General features: G+C 38.6%; 1 protein-coding gene across 5 annotated transcripts in view; it reads left to right on the top strand.

Moving 5' to 3' along the window:
* The window catches only part of IGF2BP3 (insulin like growth factor 2 mRNA binding protein 3), a 146,190-nt gene that overhangs the window by 91,196 nt on the left and 39,773 nt on the right, over positions 1-15,221 (top strand). For 4 of the 5 annotated variants that reach the window (XM_058527209.1, XM_058527205.1, XM_058527214.1 and 1 more), the window contains exons 4-5: positions 11,278-11,329; positions 11,424-11,487. In XM_058527209.1, the coding sequence (XP_058383192.1) occupies positions 11,278-11,329; positions 11,424-11,487 (116 nt within the window). The remainder of the gene's footprint in view (positions 1-11,277; positions 11,330-11,423; positions 11,488-15,221) is intronic. The other variant, XM_058527218.1, reaches the window with a different exon arrangement.

Raw genomic sequence — 15,221 nt, 5'->3', positions numbered from 1 at the left:
AATCCAGTTCGATGTTGTTCTAATTTATTTCTTCATTGTAAAATTACATGTTGTAGAAAATTTGGAAAGTGATGAAGTAGGAGAAAAAGTCTTTCTCCCAATGGCAATATTGTTATATGACTCATACTTCAATCTAGTATGATAGGCGTTTTTCAACATGGTTGAGTCATGTTGTGTGTATAAGTCTATATTCTGTTATGTCTTAAACATTTTTTCTTTTTTTAAAATGAGCTATAATTCACATACCATAAAACTCACCCTTTTAAAGTATACAATTTTTTTTTAGTATAAAAAGTGCTTTTTAGTATATTCACAAGGTTAGGAACCATCACCACTATCTAATTCTGAAACATTTTCGTTATCCCAAAAAGTAACCCCTTATCCATTAACAGTCACTGCCCTTCCTCCCTTCCAGCCTCTTCCTAGCCCAGGCAACTACTAATCTACTTTCTGTCTCTATGGATTTGCTTATTCTGGACATTTCATATAAATGGAATTATACAATACGTGGACTCTTTCACTTAGCCTAATGTTTTCAAGGTGCGTCCATATTGTAGTAGGTACTTCATTCCTTTTATGGCCGATAATATTGTATTGTATGACTATACCACATATTCTTTATCCGTTCATCAGTTCCAGGTATTTTATTACAATGTCCCATAGAGCCCAGTAGAATAATTAATGCACATCCAAAGGACTGATTTTTATGGTAAATATTCTTATCAATATTGACTTTGGAACCAACTTCTTCCTTCTTCTCTAGCTGTTTCTATTTTTCATTTTTTTAATATAATTTTATTTATTTATTTTTCCCCCAAAGCCCCAGTAGATAGTTGTATGTCATAGTTGCACATCCTTCTAGTTGCTGTATGTGGGACGTGGCCTCGGCATGGCCAGAGAAGCGGTGCGTCGGTGCGCGCCTGGGATCTGAACCCGGGCCGCCAGCATCGGAGTGCGCCCACTTAACTGCTAAGCCACGGGGCTGGCCCTCTATTTTTTATTTTTAAATAAACTTTAAATAGGGGCAATGGGTAAAATGCCAGCATCTGGGATGGTCTGCTGCCACTTCTGGGGGCCACTTAATCTTGGGTATTTTTTACCTCGTTTATATGTCTTTTTTTTTTTTTTTTTGCTGAGGAAGATTAGCTCTGAGCTAACATCTGTTGCCAATCCTCCTGTTTTTTTTGCTGAGGAAGATTGACCCTGGGCTAACATCCATGCCTGTCTTCCTCTATTTTATATGGAACATCGCCACAGCATGGCTTGACAAGCGGTGCGTTGGTACGCGCCCGGGATCTGAACCTGCAAACCCCAGGCCGCAAAGCGGAGCGCGCGCACTTATCCACTGCACCACTGGGCCAGCCCCGATATGTCACTTTTTAATCAATGCTTTTTCCCAGAATTATGTTGGAATCATAATTAGGCTTTTGAACTGTTCTCTTTCCCCTTTCCTCTAGTAGTTTGTAGCTGTTTGGAGTGCTAATCTCTGCCTTTCTGCTAACAGAGTAATTTAGTGAGTTATTGAAACTGATATTTGCTTCTAGGATTCCCTAGTCTTTCATTTTTTGTTTTAGGGGCTGAGGCCTGGAAGGAGGACCAGGCAGTCACTGCTCTCTGCTGGGCTCTCCCCAGACTCTGTGGCGTGTTGGGGGTAGGCCACAGAAGGCTTAGTGTTCAAGGTTTGGGGGATGCTGTGACTGAAGGGACTGAAGAAAAGATAGCAGGTTAATAGCTGGTACTGTGGAATTCCACGTGGCAGTGAAAAAGAATGAGCTAGGTGTGTATTTACCAACGTGGATTGTCCACCAAGATGACAGACTGGGGGGGGGGAAGCAAGATGAGTAATGTCATACTTAAGTTATTTAAAATCTACCTCAGTTTATTCATCAGCAAAATGGGGATAATAGCCACATTGCAAGGAGTAAATAAGAAAGCATATGTAAAATGTTTAGAACAGTAATTAACATATTAGTTTTATGAAAATTAAAAACTCAACAAAGTATTCCTCTTCCATGGGTGTATGTGTGAATATATAAGCATACAAACACTTTTTAAAAAACTTGAGCTAAAATTCACAATTATACAATTAACTGTTTTAAAATGTGTAATTCAGTAGGTTTTAGCATATTGACAAGGTTGTACAACTATCACTACTAATTCCAGAACATTTTCGTCACCCCCAAAAGAATCCCCCTACCTATTAGCAGTCACTCCCCATCCCCCCTCCCTCCAGCCTCCAGCAACCACTAATCTACTTTCTGTCTCTATGGATTTGCCTATTCTGATAAATGGAATCATACAGTATGTGACCTTTTATGTCTGGTTTATTTCACTTAGTGTAATGTTTTGAGGTTCATCCACACTATAGCACGTATCAGTACTTCATTCTTTCTTACAGCTGAATAATATTCCATTGTATGTACATACCACATCTTGTTTATCCATTTGGTTTGCTTCTACCTTTTGGCAATTGTGAATGATGCTGCAGTGAACATATGTGTACAAATATCTCAAGTCGCTGCTTTCAATTCTTCTGGGTATCTGCCCAGAAATGGAATTGTTGGATTGTATGGTAACTCTATTTTTAATTTTTTTGAGGAACTGCCATGTTTTCCATAGAGGCTGCACTATTTTACATTCCTCCCAGCATTGTATGAGAGTTCTAGTTTTTCCATATCCTTGCCAAGACTTGTTATTTTCCTTTTTAAAAAAAAAAAAAACAAAAAAAAACAGAGCCATTCTAGTGGGTGTGAAGCGATATCTCATTGTGGTTTTGATTTGCATTTCCTTAATGACTAATGATGTTCAGCATCTTTTCGTGTGACACACATACTTCTAAAAACGTCTAGAGAGACCTACCAAACTGATAGTGGTTTCTTTTAGGGTTTAGGGGAAGTAAGTGGTTTGGAAGCAGGTGGTCAAAAGGGACCCTGACTTTATATTATTTGGAGTGGTTTTACAAATATTTCTGTTTGTAAAATATAGAACAAGTTAACGCTGGTTAATACCTTCATCTGATTGCAGTAGATAGAAATACAGTATTTAACACTCGGAACATGGGCTAGGGGAGCTTATTGACCCTGGGAGTGATAAAATTCTTTGCCTACCAAAGGATGGTTTTGATCTTCCAGCAAAGTAAGGATTGAACTGGTTTCAGTCTGTATCATTGTATTTTATTTTAATTGTATGAGGAAATGAGGCAACTTAGTTGACCAAATGGTTAAGAGTGTGGGCCCTGGAATCTGACAGCTGGGTTTAAATAATTCCTCCATCACTTAACTATCTATCCAAGTTCAAATACTGTTAACTTCTTCAAGCCATGATTTACCCATCTATAAAATGGGATTTTATCTCCTGGGATTGTGTGGATTAAATGAGTTAAAATAGATAAAACATTTGGGACAGTGCTGCTACTAGAAAGCACCCAAATGTTATCACCCATAATTCATTCCTGAAAGAAGGGCAGTGTCGTTGGAGAGGAGGGAGGGGCATTAGATGATCACACCGGTCACACAGGGCCTTCAGGGCACTTGTTAGAGATTTTGGATCCTATCCCAAATACAAAGGGAAACTCTTAGAGTTCATAGTAGGGTGTGAGTTGATTAGCTCAGCTTGTAAAAATCAGTCTAGCTTAGCACTGTCCAGTAGAAAGATAATGCAGGCCACTTATGCAATTTAAAGTTTTCTAGTAGCCACGTTAAAAAAGTAGGGGAAAAAAAGGGTCCGGCCTGGTGGGGTGGCGGTTTGGTCCGCGCGTTCTGCTTCGGGGGCACGGAGTTCGCCGGTTTGGATCCTGGGTGCGGACCTGCTCACCGCTCATCAGGCCATGCTGAGGTGGCACCCCACATAGAAGAGCTACAACTCTACAGCGATGATAGACAACTATGTCCTGGGGCTTTGGGGAGGGAAAAAAAAAGAGGAAGATTGGCAACAGATCTTAGCGCAGGGTCCATCTTCCTCAAAAAAAAAAAAAAAAGCCTCACCAGTTACAGGTTCTTCAAGTGTCAAGAGCATATTTTAAAAAAAAGTGAATATTAATTTTACTTAACCTAAAAATTGAAAACATTGCAATTTTAACATGTAATCAATATTTTAAAAATTGAGATTTTATATTTTTTGTACTGTCTTCAAAATCTGGTGTTTATTTTACACTTAAGCACATCTCAGATGTGGATTAGCCACATTTCAGGTGCCCAACAGCCACACGTAGCCAGTGGCTAACACACTGGACAATGCAAGTCTAGCTGTTATGAGAACAAACAATTGGAAGCAAAAATGAATATGGAGAGACAACTTAGGATTGTGTTCTGCAGTCCAGAGAGAGATGATGGAAGCTTGGTCTAGAGTGGTGGCTGAAGAGAGCAGCTGGTAGGCCCAGAGCAATATGTTGGAGGTAGCAATTTGTAGGTGGACTTTTATTGATGAGCTTCAGGAGGATGAAGGTGAAATTATCGAGGTTAAATGCAAGGTTTCTGGCATACATAACGGTGGTTGATGTTGCCATTTACCGTAAAAGGCAGTAACAGAAGAGAAATGGACACAACGTTGGGCTTGGGAATAGTTGTCAGATCTCAAGTGGTGCCTGAATAAGGTCCCTCCTGGCTGGAGCTCCTGGTGCTTGTCTTCCTCTGGGACTTGGAGGTCTGTGTGAGTGGGTGGTAACTTGGACTATTTTCTCTTGGTTGCTCTGGTCACATGATTTTATGGAATCCTAAATTATTATCTCCTCATGTTGGAGGATCTAACTTGTGAAAGTTGAGTGTGGCTAAAGAGTTGTATGGCTTTACCCTATGCATCTCTAACACTGGACCGTCTATGTGGTATGCTGGAGGCTGAGATTCCCTCTGGGTTTTGTCAATGATAAAGATGATGTACAACGTGGCTTGTGAGGTTGTCAATGATCTGGTCTGTGTATGTTGGCCTTCTCAAGTTGAAAGTCATTTTCAGAGTTTGGTGAGAGGGAATGGTTTGAATATTATCCAAATAGTTATGACGGTAAGTAACATTTCAGAGAAATCTACATTAAGGCGGATATTTCTTTAAATTATTTTGTACCACTATTTATTAGAAATGCTTATTGGGACCTAAGATATAGAGTTGTTCTTTATTTGCTTATTAATATAGCTAGTCTTCTCATACATAGATGTAAAAGACCCAAGTCCCAGGGATGATTTTATCCGTATCTGGCAACAAGTTGTTCCAGTTTCTATAAATTGTGTTGAGCTATATTTGAAGGAAGTGCCCTTCATCTCCACATGCCTGGCTCTACAAAGTTGATTCTGTTGGAGGCTTTTCTCCTGCTTTTGCTGAAATGAAGAGTAGTCAAAATGACTTCTTTCTGGTAACCCCTCTCCAAAGTCTAGGTCTGGTTTTGGTATTTGGAAGGTTATTCATGTGTGTGTGTGTGTGTGTGTGTGTGTGTATTTTGGCAAGGTGTGTTTTGGAGCAAGAGAGCGTTAAATACCCTGCTTTGATTTTTACTTTAATTTCGCTGTGGTCTTTATAATGCTTACAGCTTTCTACCTCTTCATCTTTTTTATATGAGTTCATGAAAAATACCTGTTTGCTTATTTCACTATGGACTTTTAAAGGAACCTGGAATTAGTTACCTTTGCTCTTAGGACAAAAACTATCTTGTGGCTTCTTTTTGACCCTTTACTTTTTTTCTTGTTGTTGTTCCTCACTGAACTAAGCATTGAATTCACAGGTAACTAAGACATGGTCCCTTCCCTTATGCAGTTTAGAGGCTAAGGCAGCTCTGTGTGAGGAGCCACGCTGAAGCGGGGGCCCATTTCTAGAGGCACTTTGAAAATATAGATTGGCGCACAGACTGTAATGTCCAACACTCGCCCGTCATCTTCTGAAACACATAAGGCAAATAAGGAGGACCTGGAATCTCTGATTCTATAATAAATTATCTTAAGCGTGGAAGCCAGTATAACTATTAGGAATAGAATATTTGTGACACACCTGACAACAATCACATCAGTATGGTTAATAATCACTAGCCTAGTGGGAGAATGGAGATCAGTGAAGAGATTATAACATGACATTGCCTTCATTTCCAGGATTAGGTAAACTCAGGTGCTGTGGAAACCGGTGCTTTACCCAGTCTTGAGGATGTCACTGGAACTTAGGTCTGGGGGAAGTATATTGAAGATGATGGAAGAGGTAGGCAGTACCGGGTTATTGATGACCTCCTACCCCAGGTTGAAGGTAGGACAATTTCTATCAGCATTTGAAGCCATTGAAGAGCAGTAATTTCTAGCAGGAGAAGGGTCATGGGTGGTGGGCTGGAGGCGAGAATGCCAATCAGACCCTTGATTCAGATAGTTCAGAGGTGATGGGACCTGAGCAGTGGGTATAAAGAATAATGAATTCTTTGAATTCGTAAAATGAATAACGAATACTTGAATGAATAAAGTATAATGAATTACTCCATGCCCATAGGGGATCAGCTGAAATACAGCTAGTATTGCGGTGGGTAGCAGTGGGGCTGCTGTGGCAGAGGAAATCTGATCATGTGTGAGGTACAAAGATAGTTTTTCAACTATCTTTATTTCACTGTTCTGTGTATGAATAAACTGGGCTACTAGATTGAAGAGTGGCATGAAGAAACTTATCTTGATTATGGTGATGGTTTCGTGGCTGTGTACGTAACGGCAAAACGGATCAAATTTTGTGCAGTTTATTGTACTTCAATAATACTTCAAGGTTTAAAAAAACTAGGTCATTATCTGGTAATATTGATCTTAATTATTTTTAACAGCTTTATTATTTATTCACCTACTGTACAATTCATCCATTTAAAATGTACAATTCAATGGTTTTTAGTATGTTAACAGATGTGGGGGAAGAGGGATAATCCCCCTCTGCCCTTTCCCTTAAGGTTCTTATGGCTGGCCAAATAATTAACAAGACAAGTTAGCAGGAGAAAAGAATACCAAGTTCAATAACATGTATACATGGGAGAAACCAGGGACACTGTGTTTCTCAACACAATAGCAGAAATTCTCGTCTTAAATACCATCTTCAGTGAGGACAAAGGAGAATGTTGGGGGTGGGGGGAGTCAGTTACAGGAGATTACCACTAAAGCACAGTAAACAGGAATAAGGTTATTATGCAGATTTAAGGCCTCACTTTCCGCATTGATAAGTTTCTAGAAATGAGGTCATCCCCCCTCTTCCCAGTACAGAGAGGGAGATACCTTTACAAATGGAGATTTCCCTTATAAATGTAAATGTTTGTCTGGCAACTCCTCGAAGGGCCATCCAGAGAATGTGGCCAGAGAGACAGAACTTCCAATAAGATGGGCTTGTTGGTGCTTTTTCTATTGTAACATCTATTTTACATTATATTACAGCCATCAGATAGAAGATCTGTTCCAGGAAGGAGTTACTATGTCAAATTCTTTAGGCAGTTAGTGGGGGAGGTCAAATGTCCGTCAGAGGAAACAATCAAGGTAAAGAGATATATTTCAGGGTGGCCAAATCTTGATCTCCCACACAGATATGTGCAACCATCACCACAGTCAATTTTAGGACATTTTCATCTCCACTCTCTCACTCTTACGAGCCCTGTGCAACCGCTAATTTACTTTGTCTCTAAAGAGTTCCCTATTCTGAACATTTCATACGAATGGAATCATGTAATATGTGGTCTTTCGTGACTGCTTCTTTCACTTGGCATGGTGTTTTCAAGGTTCATCCATGTTGTAGCATGTATCAGTACTTGATTCCTTTTTATGGCCATATAATATTCCATTGTATGGCTGCACCACATTTTGTCTATCCATTCATCGGTTGATGGAATTGAGATTTTTTTCCACTTTAGGCTATTATGAATGATCTTAATTCCTTGCTGCTATGTTAAGGACAGTGATAATCTTTTCATTTATTATGAGATTCTTTGCTGTTTCTGCATTTGGGGGAAGATTTTTTTAAAAAATGCTGAACGTTTGAGATTTTTAAGTCCTAACTCTATAAAAAGGGGGAATTCCACCAAGCCGTTTCCTCTGAGGCTTTAATTTGCTTTGACACGTTCTTTCCCCTCCAGTTGGGGCTTAAACTTATCTAAGCATAGAGAAGTGTTTCCTTTCCAGCTTGAGTAAAATAAATTCATTTAGGAATGAGAATTTTGGTTTGTTAACAGATTTGTGGAAGTGTTGGAAATGTGCAGTGAAAGTTTTGTTTTTTGGGTTTTTTACCTTTAAACAATGCTGTTTAAAAGAAACATTTGTGCTTGAGATAGATGGGAGAGGTAGAAAATACAAGATGTTCTAGGAACTGAGAGGAGACAAGGACCTAGGGGTGGATGGTTTATGTGACAGATAACAGGAACATTTGTCTTATCTTCCTGGTTAATGCAGGATGAGTCAAAACATCAGAACTTATCAAGAGTCAATTGTATTTACTCTTTGAGACTTCAGTGGGTTGGAGTGGCATGATACAATTTGGTAGTCCTGCTTGACGTAGCACATTCAGACAAACGCCTACCTAATAGATTGAAGGAAAACTGGTTACCATAGCATTGCCCGATCATTTGGGGGTTGGAAATCTTTTGGGATTTAGGAATCTGTTTGGGCTGTTGACAATGCTTCCCCCATCTCTCAGTTGTGATTACCTCCAAAACTCGTATAAAACTTTGAGTTAAGAAATCAAAGACCCATTGAAATCCATCTATGGTGTCTAGGTAAAACCCCCTAGGTGTGTCATTCACTTGTTCTCAACTAGGTACCAAAATTGATGCTGGACCTATTTCTTTTAAGGATTATAGTTTTTTTGGTTTTAGAGTCAGGTTTATCAAAGTATAATTTACGTACAATAAAATTCACCATTTTTAGTGTATAGGATTATAGTTTCTAATTACTTTTCTAGAGATTTTACACACGGGATAGTTGACAACCAGTAGCATTTATTATTACTTAGGAATAGAACATTGAACTCTGCAAGCAATTTTGTTTTAAACATATTAAACTTTATACAATATAAGCAGTGAAAATTTTGATGTGCATTTTCTTGATTTTTTTAAGTTAAAAATTTACTTTGTATATGTGTGTATGTATATATGTAGTATATATTTACATATGAATATTTGTGTGTGTGTATATAAATTATATCTATTTTATATTAGATTTGCCAGAGGGCCTTTTGGACAACATTAGTTTCATTAGCTTTATTATTGCAGGTTTAGTCAACATGTTTATAAATCATGGGTATGTAACTTTTGTAGTGTTTTCTCTATAATAGTAAAAGTTAAGGTGGTGTAAGGTAAACTATGTGGAGACTAATGTACTTAATTACTGAACAAATTGCTTTTGGGAAGAATTAAGAATGAAGTTTATTTAAATTAACATATTAAATTGTCAGTCACCCCCTACTGCCTGCCCCCCACCTCCACCAGCACCATCTCCACCGCCTCTGCACCCCTGTCCCTGAAGAGATCCAAGTTGCTATAAAGCTCTACTATTAGAGTGGCTTTCATTTAGGTGCTAAATTTTAAATGGTAGATATACCCTTCCTGCTGCTTTAATTACTTAAGATGGAATGAATTAAAATATCTTGTTAGAATTCTGTTAACTTACATATAAAACACTTTTTGGTATTGAAAAATTTTTGTTTTAAAAATATAAGTAGGTTGCTTTTTTTTTTTTAAATTTTAAGGCATTATATGTTGCGTATTATCTCTTTGGATAGCATTGTGAGAGCCTTCCTATTTTTTGGCCTTTATAAAATATGTCTATGATCAACATTATGTGCATGGCAAATTCCCCTCTAAAACAGGTGAGCACTGTGATGAGGAGTACCACTCCTGATAAGCTGTACTGGGATTTCCTCCTGAGAAGTATTCACTTCACTCATGGAGTATTTGAATGTCTCTTTGTGCCTGTATATCTAGGTGCTGGATGTGACAGTGAACAAAAACCTCCTGTTCACGTGGAGCACACATCCCAGTGGCCAAGGCAGGCACATGAAATTTTATGTAGTCAGTTAAGTGCTCTGAGTTAAAAATAAAAAATCAAGCTTTATGATTTAACAGTAGCTATAATTAGAGGCAAAGATGAGTGTGCTTCTACTAGTACCACTCAAAGGAAATGACTATGTCAAAACTTCACTATGAAAATATGTAACTATTCCATTCACAAATAGGTATTAACCTTATTTAAAACTGAAAAAAAAAAAAAATAAAAAGCTCATCGCCAGGCAAACCTTGCTGTAGATTTTAAACTGGAATCAGTAGATGAAACAAAAGCCTGAAAGATACCACATAAGGTAAACGTTCCTTTAGAAGAAATTGCTTCCAGTTTAGTAGGAAATTACCATAAAATTTATTTAATGTGTTTCTTAGCGGTTTTCTGTGTTCTGAGGGCCAAGAAACATTCTCAAGGGATTGTCCTTCAAATTTTGCAATTAAATTGATGAGTAAGTGGTTTACTATAAATTAATGGAAACTTATTTTGTTTTACTTTCCCAGAAACTTGTGACAGTTCTTGGAAACTAAGGACAGTTGAATTTGGTTTATACTGATGAAACATATACCTGCAGTTTACACTATAATAAAATTTAGTTACTGTTTTAACAGGCTCTCATTAGAATAACACGCATCGTGTAATAATACAGCTACAGGAAAGATGGTGAAAACATAGACAGCTTCCTATTGTACATTTTCCAACCCAGTGTAGTTTTAGAAATGTTCACTTCTTTTTATACTCTTTACTGCTCAAGTATATATTGATATATCATTTAGGTTAGTCTTTAATTCAAGACTCCAGGTAGAACATCAACTGCGCTCGCTCTTCATTTTTGTTAGCCTGCCTTGAGAGTCGTCTGTTCTGATACACCCGTTACATAGCTGTAAAAGGAAGCTCTTTGAAAAGGAAGGTCTTGAAGATAAAACTTAGCTTAGGCCCCTGTCTCCTGATTTGGTATACAAGGAGGAAGTCTGATGATGTGTCGGTGTGTGTGTGAGAGATATATACTTCTTTCTCCTCCCGCCTCAGGAACCAGGCGGCTGTGACTTTGAATACTTTGCTGAGCTGCTTTATTTCTTGGTTAGCCATAGGAAATGAGCTTCAAGTCAGGCTTCTCGGGTTAGGTAGCAGAGAAGCCCACCATGTACACTCTATGATACCCTTCCATTGCTTCTGTAGTCCAAAACCCCAGTAAATTTTTTGGGCTCTTTTTCATCACAGTTACTTTGTGATTTTAAAACATATTTCTGCCCTTGCTAATAACTTGGGAAACTGAAAGTTTATTTTTCTCTCCCCCTCCTGATAGGTGCTGGATAGTTTACTAGTCCAGTATGGAGTGGTGGAAAGCTGTGAGCAAGGTACATGTCTTCTCAATTGCTTTCAAATTTGTAAAAGAAAGGAAGTAGAAAGAAAACTAACTTTTTTTCTCTTCATTTTTCTCTTTTCTTCTAGTGAACACTGACTCGGAAACTGCAGTCGTAAATGTAACCTATTCCAGTAAGGACCAAGCTAGACAGTAAGCAGTATGAAACTTTTTATCTATATGTAATAACTGGGTTAAGTATAATACTTACACTTTGGGCTGGTGGATGGCAAAAATAAACTTTAATTTGCAAAGTTTGACCCTGTAATTCTTTTTAAGTTTGAATGTCTAATAAGAATCCGCATTGATTAAGATTTTATTACATTTTCAATATATCTTTAATGCCAATAATAGAGTGATATAGTATGAAGCTGAACTACGCCCTAATTGCAGAAAGCTCTGGGCCTAGGTATCGTTGTCATATGACATAAAGCCTTTTTTTTCTTATTGATATGATACATATATTTTTGCTATTTTATCCAAAGCTGGTAAGTTGATCACATGTTAAATTTTCTTGCTCACTGATTTTTCTAATAATTACTATTGTCATTTAAGAGTGTGCAGACATTGGACCAACATTGGACCATTTTAGATTGATGGAAAAAGTATATTCCAGTGCAATTGACAGACAAAACTTCATTTTAGGAAAAGATAATTCTCTAGGCTTGGGAATCATCTAATGAACTGATTGAGCACTAGAGAGAGAAAATGAGGATCCCACAAACGCTGCTTTTGACAGATCTGTGCAGAACACAGACGTGGAGGAATGGCATGCATGATGCCTAGCAGCACAGTGCTGAGTGTCAGCAGACCGTGGAAGTCTTGACCACCTCCAGCTACAGTACAGGCAGGAACAGACTCTCGATCCTTGGTGGGAAAGGTGAAAGGACAGACCATGCTGGCTGACCCAGAGCCTAAAGGGGAAAGGTGAAACCAGCTGAAAGATGGGAATTCAGCTGGGTTACCAGAGGCAGTGCACTATGAAAGGAAAGATAGGCCTGGGAAGGAGATGAAAATTTGCATAACACCAGTGGAACTTTATTTTTAAAGTTGGTAATATTCACGTGGTTCAAAATTTTAGAGGTCCAAAGATGTGTATAGTGTAAATCTTCCTCCCAGTGTTGTTCCCCAACTACCTTGTTCCCTTCCTAGGGAGATAACTGTGTGGAGGACAAACGCATGTGTGCATTTTTTTTCCTTTTTACACAAATTGATAACATAACATTTGAATGTTTTATACATATAAATATATTTTTTATGGTTGTATAGAATTTGATTATATGGATATGGAATGACTTTAGTCCCAAATTGGATATTTATAGGTTGTTTCAAGTGTCTTGCAGTTATGAACAATGCTGTAGTGAATCCCTTTTTGCCTATGTCATTTTGCATGTGTGAGTATAGCTATAGAATGAATTCCTAGAAGTAGATTTGCTGAGTCAACATGTATGTGTATCTGATGTATTTGTGCATTTTTTTATTTTGTTAGATATTGTCAAGTTATCCTTCATAGAGGTTGAACTAGTTTAAATTCCCGTCAACACTGTGTGAGACAGTCCCTAACAAAGGGCTTTATCAAATTTTGCCAATCTAGTAGGTGAAAAGTGGTATCTAATCATGTTAACTTCATTTTTTTCTCATTAGTGAGACTTATGAGATTCACTTTTAATGTTTTTTGTTTGTTAGTTTTGGTGTGTTTTTTTTGATGAGGAAGATTAGCCCTGAGCTAACATCTGCTGCCAGTCTTCCCCTTTTTTTTGCTTGAGGAAGATTTGCCCTGAGCTAAGATCTGTGCCAGTCTTCCTCCACTTTGTATGTGGGTCACCACCACAGCATGGCTGACGAATGGTGTAGGTTCGCACCCAGGATCTGAACCTGCGAACCTGGGGCTGCCAAAGTGGAGTGGGCTAAATTTAACCACTATGCCACGGGGCTGGCCCTCTCACTTTTAATGTTTTAATATGAGACTTGTAATATGGTTTAAAATATCCTATTTTTCCTTCTGTTTGTATCCTTCATTTAAAAAAATTGGGGGGGGCCGGCCCCATGGCATAGTGGTTAAGTGCACGCACTATGCTGCTGGCGGCCCGAGGTCAGACCCCGGGCGCGCACTGAGGCACCGCTTGTCAGGCCGTGCTGTGGCGGCGTCCCATATAAAGTAGAGGAGGATGGGCACAGATGTTAGCTCAGGGCCAGTCCTCCTTAGCAAAAAGAGGAGGATTGGCATGGATGTTAGCTCAGGGCTGATTTTCCTCACAAAAAAAACCCAAAAAACAAAACAAATAAACTTTAAAAAGAAATTTTTTTTAACAGTTTATATGAGGTTTTTGGAGGTGGCAGAAATTGTGGTATGAGTTGTGAAACAAACTGATCTTTTACAAACCTTTTTCTTCAACTGTATCATGTAAGAGGAGGAACAGGGAAATTTCATGTTTTATACCCCAGTAGATCGGGGAGAGGGAAGTGGGGCAGTAAGAAAACAGAGGCTCTGTCTGGCGTACACCTTTCAGTCTTTACAAAGATCTGTAATGAATACTTGGTGGAGCCAACTCTGTTAGATGGAAAATATGGTAAAACATGGTAAACCCGAGGATATTTGGAGATGTCAGAGGCCTGTCCTTGTTGTCTTATTTGAAAACTTATGTGAGGCTAGCTAGGTAAAGGGGGAAAATGCTTAATTTAACAGTTATTTAGTCATATGGGAGAATGTATGTTGGAGACATAACCTCCATAGCTTTGAAGGGACATAAAATGAACTTGAGTAGGGACAGGTTGACATTAGCCTCCCCCGCTTCCCCTCCTGTGCTTTTAAAAAAATTCCAAAGTATTAAGAGTACAGGCACAGAAAGGGTAGACTGCTAGTCAGGGCAGAATTACTGCTGAAAATCATCCTAACATGGCAGTAAGCTGAATGTGGGGTGGGGACATGTTAGTTCTTTTTTTTTCTTAATTTTATTTATTTATTTTTCCCCCAAAGCCCCAGTAGATAGTTGTATATCATAGTTGCGCATCCTTCTAGTTGCTGTATGTGGGACGCGGCCTCAGCATGGCCGGAGAAGCGCTGCATTGGTGCGCGCCCGGGATCCGAACCGGGCAGCCAGCAGCGGAGCGCCTGCACTTGACCACTAAGCCACGGGGCCGGCCCCAGGACATGTTAGTTCTAAAAGTACTTTGTAGTGGTTGTTAGAGATTGGCAGGGTCCTACTAATCCCAAGGAGGAGGAAAAGACTGTTAGGAATGTATAATTTAGGTGATTAGACAATCTAAACAAATAAATTGGGCATTTCCATGGGGGAAATAGTCATCATACCTTTTATCTAATAGTCAATCAGTTAACATTTATTGAGGACCAACTCTTGACCAAAAGTTGCCAATGAATAAAGGCAAAGTCCCTGTCCTCAAGGATGGTGCCCCCTTGTGGTGAAAGAGTATTTTGAGAGAGGTTACCTGATTTTAATTCCTGCCCAAGTTGAGTTTCTTTATAAGGATATTGGGTTTTTCTCCCCCACAAGAATTCTAAAGATCAAAGAAGATTAGAAAATAATCGGGTATTCAGAGAAGGTTAATAGATTTAAAGAATGAAAAAGTTTTGTGATATAATGTTATGAAAATTGTCTATTAAAGGTCTCTAGTAAGTTTTTTAAAAAAGGGATGGTGAGTACATTCTCATTCTATGAGGAGAATTAATTTTATTTGGATGTACTGGAGAAAGTGTGGATTCTGGGGTCAAGTAGCTCTCACTGTAACCTTGACCTCTCTGGGTTTGTTTTCTCAGCACGAAATGAGGTTGTCAGGAAACAAATATCTTCATGTATATATGCACATACTTTTAGAAAATAGTCTTATCAAATGGCCTGGCACATAGGTACCCAGTAAATAGTACCTCT

Source organism: Diceros bicornis, chromosome 3, assembly GCF_020826845.1.
Source record: "Diceros bicornis minor isolate mBicDic1 chromosome 3, mDicBic1.mat.cur, whole genome shotgun sequence".
NCBI classification, from domain to species: Eukaryota; Metazoa; Chordata; class Mammalia; order Perissodactyla; family Rhinocerotidae; genus Diceros; species Diceros bicornis.
The sequence above is the reverse complement of the archived record's forward strand: the minus strand, read 5'-3'. Positions and strand labels throughout refer to the sequence as shown.